At 36.9% G+C, this 19,494-nt stretch overlaps 1 protein-coding gene across 9 annotated transcripts in view; it reads left to right on the forward strand.

Moving 5' to 3' along the window:
* The window catches only part of NCOA1 (nuclear receptor coactivator 1), a 291,562-nt gene that overhangs the window by 202,327 nt on the left and 69,741 nt on the right, over positions 1-19,494 (forward strand). For all 9 annotated transcript variants that reach the window (XM_058426443.1, XM_032172384.2, XM_032172388.2 and 6 more), the window contains 3 exons: positions 5,261-5,440; positions 7,048-7,143; positions 11,765-11,905. In XM_058426443.1, the coding sequence (XP_058282426.1) occupies positions 5,261-5,440; positions 7,048-7,143; positions 11,765-11,905 (417 nt within the window). The remainder of the gene's footprint in view (positions 1-5,260; positions 5,441-7,047; positions 7,144-11,764; positions 11,906-19,494) is intronic.

Raw genomic sequence — 19,494 nt, forward strand, 5'->3', positions numbered from 1 at the left:
TTTTTAGTAGAGACGGGGTTTCACCATGTTGGCCAGGCTGGTCTCAATCTCCTGATCTCAGGTGATCTGCCTGCGTCAGCCTCTCAAAGTGCTGGGATTACAGGAGTCAGCCACCATGCCTGACCCTGTTCTTCTTTTTTAAATTGTAGCTAAACTGCTACTTCTTCCTATACAGGGGGCTTTTGTTAGTAATTTTTTAATACTTTGGGTTTGTTTTACTAGGTTTTTTAAACATTATCAGTGGCATTTATCCTTTTAAAGAGGAATCATGTGGTGAGTTAAGAAAGGACTTGCATGAAGATTAGGCATGCTGCTTTCTAGCTAGATAGTGTAAACTGCCCCCTCCCACACACAAAATACTGAATTTTGTCAGAAGCTTCATACCTCTAGTATAGATCTATCCTGTTATTTCCATTCCACAGAGTATTCAGGACCTTACATGTGTGATGCTGTTGTCTTTTTGCATAAATATGTAGCTCACTGCCTACTGTTTAAAAGAAGATTTAGCTTCAAAAGAGTTTTGTCATGGTAAACTATTAATAGTTCAGTTAACTTAAAAAATCGAATTAATCTTGTGAAATCAGTATCTAGAAAGATCACCTAAAATATTTAGCAGCTTATATTTGAGGGGCCTATAAGTTTGGAATTGAACTTGCTGTTAATTATTGTTGTTGTTTTAAGAAGATAATGATAGTTGACGTGTAAATTATTACCAGAATGACTTTAGTTTCTTTAGTTGTGATTATTTTTCAACTTTTTTTTTTCACATCTCAAAAAGTGTTTTGTATAACTTAGATATACTGACCACCATAACAGGTCATGAAATTAAACTTCAAGGAAGCGCCTTTCTCCTCTTCATCACTGTATGCTCTTCTCTTGGCTCCTTATGCCTACCTTAATTCCTAACCATTCCTCCACCTCTTTTCCTTTTCTCTACCTTCTTTCCTTTTACCTGAACTGAGTGTGATTAGATATTTAGCTCTTCTTCTAGTAACATTCCGCAAGTAGCTTTCTTTGTAGACACCTTCAGAAAGCTGAAACCCTGTCCCTGATAACCGAATAGATCAGGGTAAACATTATCTAAGCCAAGCTATAAACAAAAATATAAAGCCTTTTTTTTTTTGACTTTTATTTTAGATTCAGTGGTACATGTGCAAGGTTTGTTATATAGGTAAACTCATGTCATGGGGTTTGTCATACAGATTATTTTGTCACCCAGTGTATTAGTCCATTTTCACACTGCGATAAAGAACTTCCCTGAGACTGGGGTAATTTATAAAGGAAAGAGGTTTAATTGACTCACAGTTCCACATGGCTGGGGAGGCCTCAGAAAACTTGCAATCATGGGAGAAGAGGAAGCAATCGCCTTCTTCACAAGGAGGCAGGAGAGAGAGAGCAAAGGAGGAACTTCCAGACGCTTATAAAACCATCAGATCTCTTGAGAACTCACCATCACGAGAACAGCATGGGGGGAACTGCCCCCATGATCCATTCACCTCTCTCCCTCAACACATATGGATTACAGGTCCCTCCCTCGACATGTGGGGATTACAATTTGAGATGAGATTCGGATGGCAACGCAGAGCCAAACCATATCAACCAAGGTACTAAGCCTAGCACCCAATAGTTATTTTTTCTGATCATCTTACTCCTGCCAGCTTTCACCCTCAATTAGGCCCCAATGTCTGTTCTTCCCCTCTTTGTGTCTATGAGTTCTCATCATGTAGCTCACACTAATAAGTGAGAACATGCAGTGTTTGGTTTTCTGTTCCTGCGTTAGTTTGCTAAGGATAATGGCCTCCAGTTCCATCCATGTTCCTGCAGAGGACATGGTCTCATTCTTTTTTATGGCTTTATAGTATTCCATGGTGTATATGTACTACATTTTCTTTACCCAGTCTGCCATTGATGGTCATTAAGGTTTACTCCATGTCTTTGCTATTGTGAATACTGTGGCAATGAAAATACATTTGCATCTGTCTTTATGGTGGAATGATTTATATTCCTTTGGGTGTATATCCAGTAATGAAATATTTGGGTTAAATGGTAGTTCTCTTTAGCTCTTTGAGGAATTACCACACTGCTTTCCACAATGGTCGAACTAATTTACACTCCCACCAACAGTGTATAAGCATTCCCATTTCTCCACAGCCTTGCCAGCATCTGTTATTTTTTGATGTTTTAATGATAGCCATTCTGACTGGTGTGAGATGGTAACCACACATCATTGTGGTTTTGATGTGCATTTCTCTAATAAGCAGTGATATTGAGCTTTTTTTCACATGCTTGTTGGCCATATGTGTGTCTTCTTTTGAAAAGTGTCTGTTGATGTCCTTTGCCCACTTTTTAATAGGGTTGTTTTTTCCTTGTAAATTTGTTCATTATGAATACTGGATATTAGACCTTTGTCAGATGCATGGTTTGCAAATATTTTCTCCGATTCTGTAGGTTGCCTGTTTACTTTCTTGACAGTTTCTTTTGCTGTGCAGATGATCTTATATTTAATTAGATCCCATTTGTCAATTTTTGCTTTTGTTAATCACTTTTGGCATCTTCATCATGAAATCTTTGCCCGTTCCTATGTCCAGAATGATATTGCCTAAGTTGTCTTCCAAAGTTTTTTATTGTTTTGGGTTTTACATTTAAGTCTTTAATCCATCTTGAGTTGATTTTTGTATATGGTGTAAGAAAGAGGTCCAGTTTTAACCTTCTGCATACGGCTATCCAGTTATCCCAGCACCATTTATTGGCTAGGGAGTCCTTTCCCCGTTGCTTGTTTTTGTCAGCTTTGTCAAAGATCAGATGGCTGTAGGTGTGCGGCCCTATTTCTAGGCTCGGTATTCTGTTCCAGTGGTCTATGCATCTATTTTTGTACCATGCTGTTTTGGTTACTGTACCCCTGTAATATAGTTTGAAGTTAGATAATGTGATGCCCCCAGCTTTGTTCTTTTTGCTTAGGATTGCCTTGGCTATTTGGGCTCTTTTGGTTTCATATGAATTTTGAAGTAGTTTTTTCTAGTTCTATGAAAAATGTCATTGGTAGTTTGATAGGAATAGCATTGAATGTGTAAATTGCTTTGGGCAGTATGGCCATTTTAATGATATTTATTCCTCCTATTCATGAGCATGGGATGTTTTTCCATGTGTTTGTGTCATTTCTGATTTCTCTGAGTAGTGTTAACAAATCCTTTTTTTTTTTTTTTTTTTTGAGATGGAGTCTCGCTCTGTCACCCAGGCTGGAGTGCAGTGGTGCGATCTCGGCTCACTGCAAGCTCTGCCTCCCAGGTTCACACCATTCTCTTGCCTCAGGCTCCCAAGTAGCTGGGACTACAGGTGCCCGCCACCACGCCTGGCTAATTTTTTGTATTTTTAGTAGAGACAGGGTTTCACTGTGTTAGCCAGGATGGTCTCGATCTCTGACCTCGTGATCCGTCCACCTTGGCCTCCCAAAGTGCTGGGATTACAGGCATGAGCCACCGTGCCCGGCACAAATCCATTTTTTATCATAGGGTCTATTTACTTTAGTTGGAGAGTTTTCCTAATAATTAGACGACTTAATCCATTTATTCAGTACATGAGAAGAGAGCTCTAAAAATGAATGGATATGCTAATTTTTACATTCATTTTTCTTTTTTTCCTCCCTTTCCTTCCACTCTTTAGCCTATATATGCTCCAAAAGTGGAAGGGAGGACCTTGGACAGAAATCCTATATAACTAAACCAGACATGCATATAAAAATGTTATTCATAGCTCTTCATTTTCCACATTGTTCCCCCAACAGAATAGAAACTTCATTTCCTTTTGAAAATAGTAATATATGTTTGTTGTAACTAGGGACTTGAAATGATTCTTTCTATTAAAATCACTACTGATATTTGAATCAAGTATCAAGGTATCATGTATTTTATTATGAAATTTTAAAGTATAAATGACTTTAGAGATAAGGTAGTAGATTCTTTTATTTTAAAAAATGAGACAATGAGCATCAAAGATTAATTAACCCAAACCTTAGAACTTGCTAATAGCAGAACCTAAGACTTCTTCGTCCAGTATAGGTTTGTTTCCATGATTTCCTCTAACAATAAAGGACGAGATGGAAAAAAGGAAGGAGGGTCATTGGAGAGTTTAAGGTAGGAAAATGTTTGGGAACAGTAAAAAAGCAGCCTTGGCCAGACGTGGTGGCTGACACCTGTAATCCCAGCGTTTTGGGAGGCCGAGATGGGTTGATCATGAGGTCAGGAGTACGAGACCAGCCTGGCCAACATGGTGAAACCCTGTCTCTACTAAAAATAAAAAATTAGCCCGGTGTGATGGCGCATGCCTGTAATCCCAGCTACTCAGGAGACTGAGGCAGGAGAATCACTTTAATCCAGGAGGCGCAGGTTGTGGTGAGCCAAGATCACACCATTGCACTCCAGCCTGGGTGACAAAGTGAGACTCTGTCTCAAAAAAAAAGGCAGCCTTAAAAACCCTCTGATCATCTCATGACCACGTGATTTAAACATGACACTGTGACTGGGAGATTATGACCTACGACACAGTGGTTTTTACTTGAAATACATACCTTTTCTACAACTGAATTCATTTTTCCTATACTGGATCAGGTAACATTTCCTTTTCAGCAGTCTTTTTTTATATAATAATATTGATTATCCACTGTATCCAAGGTATTGTAGCATATGAACTGTGCTAGTTAAGTAAAATAAAGCAAAAGGAAAAAATGGTTATGAGAAATTGAGATTGCTCTATATTCTTAATATTTTTTTGAGTCACAGACTCTGAGAAAATTGAAATCTTCTCCCCCAGAAAGGTGCACATCCACACGAAAGCCAAACTTAAGAATCTGTGATTGCCAAGTTAAAACCCCACTTATCAATGTACCTGTGGTTTTGAATCATTTTTTCATTGTCAAAGTGTAACTGGATACCAACTGAAAAACTCATTAATTAACTGCTGTAAAATCTGAGCAAAATGGCTAGTAAGTTTTAATTTTTAATTTTTGCCTTTGATTATAGTATTTGAGGGGAAGATCATATGTATTTTCTTGGAAATGTTACAGTTTTCTAATTGGTAGACATTTAGATTTGCTAGGGAGATAAGTATTCTATTGCCTCAGGATAATGTTAGATCTGAAGAGGTCAGTCTGTCTTTTAATCTGAGTATCTAATTAAGCAGATGGCTTAAAGTACATCTTTTGTATCTTCAGAGTTTGTGCTTTTTCACCATATTCACAAGCACATAATCAATTTTTCTTCCTCAGTAAATGGAGTTCCTTGGCCTCAAGAGGCAACACGACGAAATAGCCATACCTTTAACTGCAGGATGCTAATTCACCCTCCAGATGAGCCAGGGACCGAGAACCAAGAAGCTTGCCAGCGTTATGAAGTAATGCAGTGTTTCACTGTGTCACAGCCAAAATCAATTCAAGAGGATGGAGAAGGTAAAGCCAAACGGTCTTTTTAAAGTGTTTATTTCTTCTGTGACTTTAAGGAAAGGAGAAGAAATTAATTATAAACTGCGTTTTTCAGATAGTATTTGTGGTTACTATAGTATGTATCATAGTGGCTATTCCATTTGCTATATATTCTTAATACTTAAAAAACAATAATTACTAACATCTAGAATCATTCCTTTAATATGCCCCCCAGATTCTCAGTTTTAAGCTGGCATTCCCACTAAAATGTCAAATAATTCAAACCAACTTGCTGTCTAGAAATAAGAGATGTAACTAACTGCTGCCAGTTGGAAATGTACCAGATGCAGCAGACTGTTGAACAGCTCTGATTTTTAGAAAGTTTCAAGTTTAGAGTGTAGGGAACATTGGAGAATAGAGTTGGCATTTTTCAGGCTATACAAGGTAATTTACAAGGGGAAAACTTATGAACAGATGGAAACATGCTGAAGCTCTAATATGAACATGGTGTCAACATGGAATTAGTTAAATATGTGACAGTGGATGAATTTTCCATGTAAACTTAGACTGGGCTAAGTTTAGAAAATCACAAATTGGGAACTGGAGTAAGGACAAGGGAAGGTAGTAGACAAGAAGTCAGTCAGATGCAAAAAAGCCATGTACGTAGCAGGTCTCACCAGGAAACGGAGGTAACAATCAACTGGAGACTTTTTACAAAATACACATGCCAAGTTTTATTTGATTAAAGTTCATTTTTAGCTGTGTGATATTGTGTTTAACATCCTCAAAACAAAATTTGGGAATGGGACTTTGAAAAAATTGTATATCCTAAAAACATGAAGTCATCTGTCAAGAGCAAAATAGTGCTTCAGAGTCAAAGGTTGTTTTTCTCATATAACTATCTACACTGTGGTTATAAGAATAATCTTTGTAGCCATTAAGTACTGGTGAATATAAGAAATTGACTACAAAACTGTATTTTAAGAAACACTGTGCCACTTATGTCTAACCAAAACTACTACTTGTAGTTGTTATCATCCAGTACATGAGATGCATCTCTCTCCTCTGGTATATGTAAGAGCATTCAATAGGAAGGAATGGTTTATGCCAACTAACTCTCTACCTGGAGCTGTCAGTTTTTGGTTGCCAGCAATTTTATTTCTAATATACTATCAGATAAGAATGATTTCAATATTATGTCAGGTCCTGTAACATGTTTTTGTTTTTTGTTTTTTGTTTTGTTCTGTTTTTTTTGAGACGGAGTCTCGCTCTGTCACCCAGGCTGGAGTGCAGTGCCGTGATCTTGGCTCACTGCAAGCTCCGCCTCCCGGGTTCACGCCATTCTCCTGCCTCAGCCTCCCGAGTAGCGGGGACTACAGGCATCCGCCACCATGGCCGGCTAATTTTTTGTATTTTTTAGTAGAGACGGGGTTTCACCGTGTTAGCCAAGATGGTCTCGATCTCCTGACCTTGTGATCTGCCCACCTCAGCCTCCCAAAGTGCTGGGATTACAGGGGTGAGCCACTGCGTCTGGCCAACATGTATTGTTTTTATGAAAACCGTTAATGGCAAGTGATAGATGTAAACCATTTTCTACTCTCTATCCTTCAATTTCCCCTTCTTGTTTTGGGCAGATTTCCAGTCATGTCTGATTTGTATTGCACGGCGATTACCTCGGCCTCCAGCTATTACGGGTGTAGAATCCTTTATGACCAAGCAAGATACTACAGGTACTGATTGTAAAGTTCAGAATGTTCCATAGGTATTAATAATGTGACTGCCCTTAAAACTAATTATATCCAGAATGTCTTTCTGTTCTATGAGATTTAGGCTTTGCTCCCCAGTCTTATACAGAAAACATTTTAAATGGTGCTCTTGAGATTATACAATTTAGATACTATAATCATTATCATGGTCAGGGTGCTGGAGAGAACACTTTTTATAACTTTATATACCTATATTTGTTTGATTATAAATTATTTTTCATAATCATGGAATAAAATGTTTAAATAAATTTAGAAGATATAGATATGTAAATATGTAGATATACATATTTATTTAAAATAGATATGAATATGGTAGTTTTACTATTATGCTTAAACATATCTGGCTATTTTTTTTTAATTCTTTTTCTTTAAATTTATTTAGCACATACTGATTGAGTCCCTAGAAGTGCCAGTCACTAGGTGATTCCTCAAGATGTATATGGTTGAGCAAAAATGATTCAGTGACAAATTGTGTTATTCTTGATGATGGAAAAGTTATGAGATGGTATAAGGGAGGATATATGAAATTAGTTGGTCAGCAAAGCCCTGTCTGAGGAGCTGATACTGAGCCCCAAAGGATGAAGTGGTGCCCACTATTTAAAGTATGGGTCCTGGAATGGGGGCAGCAAGAAAGGGTCTTGATGCAGAACGAGTACTCCTAATTGAGGAACCAGAGCTGCAGAAGTCTAAAGATAAGCAAGACAGAGAGGTAAGTTAGAAGTACTAGAAGGAGGGCAGGAGAGCCTCAAACTGAGTAACAGACTGCCTATAAATAAGGTATTCTTCTTAAAGGCCTACTTCAGATTTTATTCTCAGCAAGAACAAATTGTTACTGTTCTTTATAGTTGATGAAGTATTTTTCTTATATTATTTGATTTTATCTTTACACTAACATATTGTGTGTTCATGCTTTTACAACAACCAGAGTTACATATATATCACTTACCTCTCTAATTTTAAAATAGAGATAAATATTAGAGGTATATTTTCTAGCAGACTAAGATTCTAAAAATAATTTCTTCTGAATTTTATGCTTTGTGAAAGTTTAGTTTTAGTGTACATTTTGACTTTTACCACCTTTTTTTTTTTTTTTTTTTTGAGACGGAGTCTCGCTCTGTCGCCCAGGCTGGAGTGCAGTGGCACAATCTTGGCTCACTGCAGGCTCCGCCTCCCGGGTTCAGGCCATTCTCCTGCTTCAGCCTCTCCGAGTAGCTGGGACTACAGGCGCCCGCCACCACGCCTGGCTAATTTTTTTTTGTATTTTTAGTAGAGACGGGGTTTCACCGTGGTCTCGATCTCCTGACCTCGTGATCCGCCCACCTCGGCCTCCCAAAGTGCTGGGATTACAAGCGTGAGCCACCGCACCCGGCCAACTTTTACCACCTTTTTATAAGATCCTATTTCATTATGTATTAATTTTTTAGTGCCAGTAATCTAATATTCTAATGTTGTATGCTTTGTGCTTGTGTTTTTAGAGATAAACTTCCAACTGCTCTTACTAAAGAACTAGTATGGATAAATTAGCACAGATAATAGAAAATAGTAAAGAGAATGTCTCTGAGCATGGAGAGATGGCATCTAAGGATAGTAATTATCAATTATCATACCTTTCTTCGTTCTGTTTTTGAGTCTACCATGTATTATGTTCCTTTCCAGTCTCTACCATGAACAACAGTGGAAAAATTTAATAAACTTACTATGGATATGTAGGTTTGTGCAAAATCAAAAATTTCTTATTTAAATTTTTTTAAATTTTTTTTTAAATTATTGAAAATTAAAAGTGTTTTGCATGAAGGAAAAATAGAGTCCATTGAAAAGGAAAATTGGTCTTTTCTGTCAGTAGCCAGTTAACATAAAAAGAAACCAAATAAGGGCTTTGTGAGATAGCAGAATGAAAATATGTTGAAAAGGGTTGTTGTCAGGTCACAGAAAAAATGTCAGAGACGAGGGAGGCCTAAAAGTTATGAGGCTAATGTAGGAACAATATGTTTCAGCTTTTCCTCATATTGCATTTCTATAAATTGAATTCTAAATTGGATTGCTTTAAGGACTGTATTTTCCCATAGGAACAGTGTTATCCCTGGTAGTTTTGTTTCTAAGAACCCAGGTGTTAAAATTTTAGGTATACCTGGTAATATGTATAAATATATAAAAATAACCATAATCATGTAAAATAAAAAATTAGCCTCTGGGCCATAAAATAACTGTATATATAGAGAGAGGGAACCTCAAATATCACAGAATCCAACCTAGATTTACAGACGAGGGGATGGTGATTTGATCAAAACCGTACAGGCCTTTGCCGAGAATGGACACCTTTAGGCCCTAATGTGGAGCTCTTTATTGTATTACATTACTTTTCACTAAAGCACTATTAAAAGGGCATCACTATACTGTACACATTTATTGTACAAAGATACCAAGGAAATATAAAATATGCTTAAAATGTAAAACTAACATATAAATTGTAGAATTGACTTAGCTAAAAAGAATAAGTATAATAAATGTTAAACATTTAATTTCTTAAGTTTTTGTAGTACTTTTTAACTCTTCAGGGGATGATCCATATCTCTTAAAAAAAAAAGAAAAAAGTATTTTACTAGGAAATGTTGAACAGTGGGGTTTTTTATTGTTGTTTGGTTGGTTGGTTATACTTTCCTGTAGTAGGCAGAGGTATTCTAAATCAAGCTGTTCGTGATTCTTCACTAAGATAGTCATTGCATTACCCATCTGGTACCATTGCTGATAACTTAATCACTTTCTCTCCTGCCAGTCCCCAAACTCTAAACTCTCATGCTCTCTCGTGGGGCCAACACTGACATGAACACACACACATGCACATGCCTCCCTTAGTCACTGCCTGTGAGGAGCATTATTGCATAGGAAGATTATGTAGCAGTGGAATCCCTGCTATAACCAACTTTTTATCTCTGACATAAGAAACAAGGGTTGAACAATTAAAATTCTTAAAAATCTAAAATCTTTTATAGTTTCAGTTACAGTGTTCACCAGGTTTTTCCCAAACTGTTCTTAAATGACAAAATTCCCTTATTTGAGTTTCAGTTTATTTTCTTTCTACTATTTACATTTATACCAAGACTTAGGTGATAACCTGATCAAGTAGGACTGGATACATCAGATTCAAGACCCTAAGTTAAAAAGGTCTAATGAATATTTTATTTCTGAGCAAACAAAATGAAATATATAAAGAGGGGATTAGTTCAATGAGGAGGCACAAACTGGATGATAGATTTGAGTTGATTGTATGAAGAAGGGGAAGATGGGGAAAATATTTAATCAGGCATTCGTAGAAGAGGAAACATTAGTGGTGAACCCTAATAATTGGGAAATAAAAATTTAGACCACAGTGAGATAGCATTTTTCACCTACTAATTTGAAAACAAAGAAGCCTGACAACACAAGTGATGAAAGGGTGTTAGATTAGCACTAACTCTTACACATTGCTGGTGGAAGCATATAGTGGTACAAGTTCCAGGAAGACAGTTTAAAATTAATATAAAGTTGAACATTCACATAACCTACAATCTAACAATTCTGTTCCTACATATATACACTAGAGAAGTTCTCACATGCATGTACCATGCAGCACGTGAAAGATGTTCATAGCAATGCTGATTGTAATGGCAAAAAACTGATAACAGTCTAGATGGCCATTCACAGGAGAATTTAAAGATGGGGGTGGTGACAAGGGGGGAGTGCACATGAGATGGAGCAATATTGGTAACGTCAAGTTCTGAACTTGAGTGGTGGGTTTGCAGGTTTTTATCTCATTAATTCTTAATTTATATATACTATATATATCTTGTATTATTTTATGTGACTGTAAGATTCTGTAAAACGTAATAAAACAGGTCTTAATATTCACAAACTGGATTAATTGGCCCTCTGTTAACTGAGGAATAACTTACCTGAATTCTCTCATAGTCTTTTGGAAATTTGTTTAAATATGATAACAATGGCGAATCACCACTAAATTTTATAAAGCATATGTTCCATGTGCATACTGCCTAGCAAATCTTAATGTTCTCACTTATCATTTTTCTGATTTAACTTTTGTTGCCTTCAGTCTTTGTTTAGTCTTAAATACAGTATTGCCTACAGCCCAACAAAGGTTAGAAAGGAAAAGCCTTGCTTCTTTTCTCATATTCTCTTCACTTAGTAGTTAGAAATTAATTTAAACCAAAAAATATACTTCATTTTTGCCTCTCCTTTCCAATCAGTCATCAGTATACAGAGAGCAGAATCCAAAGACCAAGCCAGAAGAGTTTGAACTGCATTAGTCTCAGTAGTGTCAGGTCATTATGGTATGACTTTAATCCTAGACCAGAATTGAATTTTAGAATATGACATACTAGGACGTAACACATTCCAAGATGAAAACCATTTCTTATGTCAATAACATACTTCATAACTATATGTAATAAAAATTAATAGTGCTTTTTAATGCTTTTGTTTATTGAGTATTTGGAAAGAAAATATTTCTTAGATGCAGTTGTTAGTTTTGAAATACAGATGATTTATATAAAGAGGCTGTTATAAATATAAAGTTTCGTTCCTTGTACAGGTAAAATCATCTCTATTGATACTAGTTCCCTGAGAGCTGCTGGCAGAACTGGCTGGGAAGATTTAGTGAGGAAGTGCATTTATGCTTTTTTCCAACCTCAGGGCAGAGAACCATCTTATGCCAGACAGCTGTTCCAAGAAGGTAAAATTTTCTCTCTCAATTATTTTCATTAACCTTTATCTTTACTGATATTTGAATAGTTTGTATAGAACTTATGGCTTGATAAGTATTTTCTCCAAATTATAGTTTTTGCAATAATCAGTTTTAGGAAAGGAAGAAATGGGTAAGCAAAGTAATTCGTGAGTGGATCCTGAAATTTTGGATACACATTCTGAAGAATAGGATGTTGTGTGATGGTCACTCATTCATTCATTCATTCATTCAGCAGGCATGTATCAAGTTCCCAACATACATAGAACACTATATAAGGAGCCAGGGATACAGCGATGATAAGAAAGAAGGTTTTGCCCCTAAAGAGCTTATAATACAGTAGGAAAATATATGACAACCCTAAAGATCAGTTTGATATGGGGTATGATAGAACCATAACCAAAGAAGAAAAAAATTAATTCTAACTTGAAGAATCAAGGATGACTTCAGAAAAGAAGTAATATTTTTTTGGCTCTTGAAGATCATTCTCAGCAGAACAAGCATGTCAAAGGCCTTCTAGATAATACAGAGATCAGTATCATGCATGTTTACTTCATGACTGTTGCAGAACCTGTATCTCCTGACTCAGGTTGAAATTTCAAGTCAAAAAATATATGTTATGAAATTATTAATTTTTGCATAGCTGCTGGGTCTTAGTAAGTATCATGGAAGTATAAGATATGTATATTCCCTGCCCTTAAGAAACTTAACAGTACTATAGGAGCGGTAGGAAAAGTTATTTGAGAATTAAGGCCAGAAAGTTTACAGAAGTTCAGAATTAAATGGCTTTGATGTACTTTAAAAATATTGTCATTTAATTATGGTAGCCTAACATTCTTTTTCCAATGAAATTTATTATCTAATCTCTAGATAGTTTCTTTTGTAAGAATCTCATTGTATGGCTTTTCCTGAAAAACAATTTAAAAATATTTTTCATTATTTCATCATTCTTAATTTTAACATTTTTCCCATAACATTAGATTTCCTAAGTTTACAGATGATTTTCCATTCATTACATTTTAGGTCAACTGCTTCCTAGTGATGTATGGAGGAAGTAGTTTGATTTTTTTTCTTTTTCCAGGAAGCATCTATATAAATATCACAATCCAGGTATTTCTGGAACAGCATCATACAGACTAGTGGTTATCTAGTGGGCTCCTTACTAGACTTATACCACCCCCTAAGATTGTATTTCACTGGGTAGAGCTAAGAATCTGTATTTTTTACAAGTTTCCCAGGCAATCCTGAAGGGCAGCCAGGTTTGGAAACCATTACAATAAGTAACTAATGCCATCCACTGGATGTGAACTTTGTGATTTCCTCTGGCAACAGTGACGCTTGACTTTTGCATAGGTTTGGGACTCAGAGCACTGTTTCCACTCATTGCCTGAAGTTCTCGAGTTTATGGTACTTTTGATTTTTGCCTTAAGTTGGGCCTTCCAAGGCTTTACTTAAAAGACTTAATTTATTTGCCTATAACTTATGTACACTTTCAGCAAGGCAAAGCAGATCTCGCTTGTCTCATTATCCAAATGGCTAGGCTCCCCATAGATGTGACTAGGCCACAGTTGAAGTTTTCCAAACCTTCAACAGAATTCCCCATACAATAAATTGATTAAAGTATAAATAAGTAACTAGTTTGTCATTAATATATAAAGTGAAATAATTTAGAGTAAAATATAAAGAAATGTAAGTATAATCCAATACCTCTTCCCCATTAGTCATTTTTTAATGTTCCCTCATTCTACTTTTTTTAGGAAAAAAAAAAATCATCAATAGAAATAACTGTATTTTTCTTAGAATCAAGTTGTCCAAAGTTCACATGACTGAATCCCGTGTTTTGGAGATTCTAAACAACCTGACAAACAGGTTTTGTGGATTGAGCACAGCCTTTTCTGATATTTTTCTATTCAGCAGTATCTAGCCAGATATGAGAAATGTGTTCAATGAAACACTTTCACAAGAATCACCTGTTAAAGATAGTGACCTACTGAATTAAAATATCAAATGAAGGCCTGCCCAGATATCTTAACAAACCTTAAAGATAATGCTTAAGTTGGCCGGGTGCAGTGGCTCACGCCTGTAATCCCAACACTTTGGGAGGCTGAGGCAGGTGGATCACCTGAGGTCGGGAGTTCAAGACCAGCCTGATCAACTTGGAGAAACTCCATCTCTACTAAAAATACAAAATTAGCCACGTGTGGTGTCGCATTCCTGTAATCCCAGCTACTCGGAAGGCTGAGGCAGGAGAATCGCTTAAACCCAGGAAGCGGAGGTTGTGGTGAGCTGAGGTCGCACCATTGCACTCCAGCCTGGGCAACAAGAGCGAAACTCCATCTCAAATAATAATAATAATAATAATAATAATAATGCTTAAGTTTGACAACCATTGGTCCATCAAGATTGGAGAGAGGTGTTATTTGCATTTGCAGTTTTCTTGCTGCCTTTTCACTTAGGGACAGTATAAAAAGAGTGAAACAAATTACGTACTATCTTCCTGATTTTGTGTAGAACTTTACAGTGAATGATATTTAGGCAGGAAAAGTTTGTCCTCCATTTGTTTTCTTTCTTCCTGCGCATTAACTTAACTCTTTGATGGCAGCAACTAGTCTAAAATCCTAATATGTATTAAAATTTCTAGTTTTAGTTTAGTTTTTTAGCTGCTTTTGACAGAGTCAACTCATGAACTGCTGTCAAAGGGAGTTTACTATTATGTTTTCCAGAATCAAGTTTGAAAACACATTTCAGTCAAAGAAATTTGGGAACTACCTAGCATGAATTAGATTAAAGCCATGGTTTTACATTGAGATTGGAGGGAAATGGATATCAGGATCACTTGAGGAACTTTTTAAACGAGGAGAAGATCCATGCAAGTGTGTATAGTTTGGAAAAAGTTCCCAGGTTCTGTTCAATTCAAAACTATTACTTAAAAGAAACATCTAGGTCATGGTGCTTCCCAAGGTCCCTGATAAGATAGATTCATCTGGGACAGTTGTTAAACTAGATTTCTGGACCCCACCCCAGACTACTGAATCAGAGTCTATAGTCTAAGATGTTTACTTACAGAGAAGTTTGTAAACTATGAACCTAGATTCCACAAACTTAATAACTATAACTAGGAAATGATATTTTATGGGTAATCCCACTTTAGGTGATTTGTAAGATATATTTAAGGTATTTAAGTTTCTGAGAAGTTCTACAATAAAAATACCTTTTAAATTTTGTTATTGAGACTTTTTTTTCACAGAATACTTTTTCCTGGAGCACATCTATCAGCAGTTAGATAGTAGTCATGGGAAATGTCAGGCTATACAACCTAGAAACTAGTTGTATGAAAGTTCTGTTTATATATATATAATGATGTAATGGATCGTCTTTTCTTGTCTTTGAAATATCCATGACATATTGTTACATTAAAAAGTAGGTGGCTAGGCACAGTAGCTCATGCCTGTAATCCCAGCCCTTGGGAGGCTGAGACAGGAGGATTGCTTGAGTCCAGAAGTTCAAGACCAGCCTGGGCAACATGGTGAAACCTCATCTCTACAAAAAATAAAAATACAAAAATTAGCTAGGCGTGGCACACTGCTATGGTCCCAGCTAGTCGGGAGGCTGAGATGGGAGAATTGCTTGAGCCAGGAAGTGAAGACTTCAGTTAGCCTTGATCATGCTACTGCAATCAAGCCTGGGTGACAGAGTGAGACACTGTCTCAAAAAAAAAAAAAAAAAAAAAAAGCAGACCAAGAGAGCACAGCATATATAATATGATCTCACTTTTAGATATCTTTCTATTTATCCAATTCTAGAAAATTAACAAAATTTTAACTGGTTATCTCTGCATGATGGAATTACAAATGACTTATTCTTTGTTCATCTCTCTATTAACTTTATATTAAAATAAAGCCATTTTCGTCTTTTAAAAAATATAGTTACAGCTAGGCATGGCGGCTCACGCCAGTAATCCCAGTATTTTGAGAGGCTGAGGTGTGAGGATCACTTGAGCACAGGAATTCGAGATCAGCCTGGCCAACATGGTGAAACCCCGTCCTATTAAAAATACAAAAATTAGCCAGGCATGGTGGTGTGAGCCTGTAATCCCAGCTACTCGGGAGTCTGAGGCAGCAGAATCCCTTGAACCCAGGAGGCGGAGGTTGCAGTGAGGCGAGATCACGCCACTGCACTCCAGCCTGGGTGACAGAGGGAGACCCTGTCTCAAAAAAGAAAAAAGTATATCATGAGTCAAAGCTGGAAGGGGTTTATGGTATTAAGTTTGAAAGCATTGCTATAAAACATAAAGTACCCATATCAATGATTAATTAGAATGTTCTTTGAGACTTGTGTAATGTGGTTAAGTCCATGGTCCATGTAACCCATCAGTGTGCTGTATTCAGGAAACCCATCTCACGTGCAGAGACACACATAGACTCAAAATAAAGGGATGGAGGAAGATCTATCAAGCAAATGGAAAACAAAAAAAGGCAGGGGTTGCAATCCTAGTCTCTGACAAAATACACTTTAAACCAACAAAGATCAAAAGAGACAAAGAAGGCCATTACATAATGGTAAAGGGATCAATTCAACAAGAAGAGCTAACTATCCTAAATATATATGCACCCAACACAGGAGCACCCAGATTCATAAAGCAAGTCCTGAGTGACCTACAAAGGGACTTAAACTCCCACACAATAATAATGGGAGATTTTAACACCCCACTGTCAACATTAGACAGATCATCTAGACAGAACGTTAACAAGGATATCCAGGAATTGAACTCAGCTCTACATAAAGTGGACCTAATAGACATCTACAGAACTCTCCACCCCAAATCAACAGAATATACATTTTTTTCAGCACCACACCACACCTATTCCAAAATTGACCACATAGTTGGAAGTAAAGCTCTCCTCAGCAAATGTAAAAGAACAGAAATTATAACAAACTGTCTCTCAGACCACAGTGCAATCAAACTAGAACTCAGGATTAAGAAACTCACTCAAAACCGCTCAACTACATGGAAACTGAACAACCTGCTCCTGAATGACTATTGGGTACATAATGAAATGAAGGCAGAAATAAAGATGTTCTTTGAAACCAACGAGAACAAAGACACAACCTACCAGAATCTCTGGGACACATTCAAAGCAGTGTGTAGAGGGAAATTTATAGCACTAAATGCCCACAAGAGAAAACAGGAAAGATCCAAAATTGACACCCTAACATCACAATTAAAAGAACTAGAAAAGCAAGAGCAAACACATTCAAAAGCTAGCAGAAGGCTAGAAATAACTAAAATCAGAGCAGAACTGAAGGAAATAGAGACACAAAAAACCCTTCAAAAAATTAATGAATCCAGGAGCTGATTTTTTGAGAAGATCAACAAAATTGATAGACCGCTAGCAAGACTAATAAAGAAGAAAAGAGAGAAGAATCAAATAGATGCAATAAAAAATGAAAAAGGGGATATCACCACCGATCCCACAGAAATAAAATCTACCATCAGAGAATACTACAAACACCTCTATGCAAATAAACTAGAAAATCTAGAAGAAATGGATAAATTCCTCGACAAATACACCCTCCCAAGACTAAATCAGGAAGAAGTCGAATCTCTGAATAGACCAATAACAGGTTCTGAAATTGTCGCAATAATCAATAGCTTACCAACCAAAAAGAGTCCAGGACCTGATGGATTCACAGCTGAATTCTACCAGAGGTACAAGGAGGAACTGGTACCATTCCTTCTGAAACTATTCCAATCGATAGAAAAAGAGGGAATCCTCCCTAACACATTTTATGAAGCCAGCATCATCCTGATACCAAAGCCAGGCAGAGACACAACCAAAAAAGAGAATTTTAGACCAATATCCTTGATGAACATTGATGCAAAAATCCTCAATAAAATACTGGCAAACCGAATCCAGCAGCACATCAAAAAGCTTATACACCATGATCAAGTGGGCTTCATCCCTGGGATGCAAGGCTGGTTCAACATACGCAAATCAATAAATGTAATCCAGCATATAAACAGAACCAAAGACAAAAACCACATGATTATCTCAATAGATGCAGAAAAGGCTTTTGACAAAATTCAACAACCCTTCATGCTAAAAACTCTCAATAAATTAGGTATTGATGGGACGTATCTCAAAATAATAAGAGCTATATACGACAAACCCACAGCCAATATCATACTGAATGGGCAAAAACTGGAAGCATTCCCTCTGAAAACTGGCACAAGACAGGGATGCCCTCTCTCACCGCTCCTATTCAACATAGTGCTGGAAGTTCTGGCCAGAGCAATCAGGCAGGAGAAGGGAATAAAGGGTATTCAATTAGGAAAAGAGGAAGTCAAACTGTCCCTGTTTGCAGATGACATGATTGTATATCTAGAAAATCCCATTGTCTCAGCCCAAAATCTCCTTAAGCTGATTAGCAACTTCAGCAAAGTCTCAGGATACAAAATCAATGTACAAAAATCACAAGCATTCTTGTACACCAATCACAGACAAACAGAGAGCCAAATCATGAGTGAACTCCCATTCACAATTGCTTCAAAGAGAATAAAATACCTAGGAATTCAACTTACAAGGAATGTGAAGGACCTCTTCAAGGAGAACTACAAACCACTGCTCAATGAAATCAAAGAGGATACAGACAAATGGAAGAACATTCCATGCTCATGGGTTGGAAGAATCAATATCGTGAAAATGGCCATACTGCCCAAAGTAATTTGTAGATTCAATGCCATCCCCATCAAGCTACCAATGACTTTCTTCACAGAATTGGAAAAAACTACTTTAAAGTTCATATGGAACCAAAAAAGAGCCCGCATCGCCAAGTCAATCCTAAGCCAAAAGAACAAAGCTGGAGGCATCACGCTACCTGACTTCAAACTATACTACAAGGCTACAGTAACCAAAACAGCATGGTACTGGTACCACAACAGAGATATAGATCAATGGAACAGAACAGAGCCCTCAGAAATGATGCCACATATCTACAACTATTTGATCTTTGACAAACCTGACAAAAACAAGAAATGGGGAAAGGATTCCCTATTTAATAAATGGTGCTGGGAAAACTGGCTAGCCATATGTAGAAAGCTGAAACTGGATCCCTTCCTTACACCTTATACAAAAATTAATTCAAGATGGATTAAAGACTTAAATGTTAGACCTAAAACCATTAAAATCCTACAAGAAAACCTAGGCAATACCATTCAGGCCATAGGCGTGGGCAAGGACTTCATGTCTAAAACACCCAAAGCAATGGCAACAAAAGCCAAAATTGACAAATGGGATCTCATTAAACTAAAGAGCTTCTGCACAGCAAAAGAAACTACCATCAGAGTGAACAGGCAACCTACAAAATGGGAGAAAATTTTTGCAACCTACTCATCTGACAAAGGGCTAATATCCAGAATCTACAATGAACTCAAACAAATTTACAAGAAAAAAACAAACAACCCCATCAAAAAGTGGGCAAAGGACATGAACAGACACTTCTCAAAAGAAGACATTTATGCAGCCAGAAAACACATGAAGAAATGCTCATCATCACTGGCCATCAGAGAAATGCAAATC

Source organism: Hylobates moloch, unplaced genomic scaffold (genome assembly GCF_009828535.3).
Source record: "Hylobates moloch isolate HMO894 unplaced genomic scaffold, HMol_V3 SCAFFOLD_13, whole genome shotgun sequence".
NCBI classification, from domain to species: Eukaryota; Metazoa; Chordata; class Mammalia; order Primates; family Hylobatidae; genus Hylobates; species Hylobates moloch.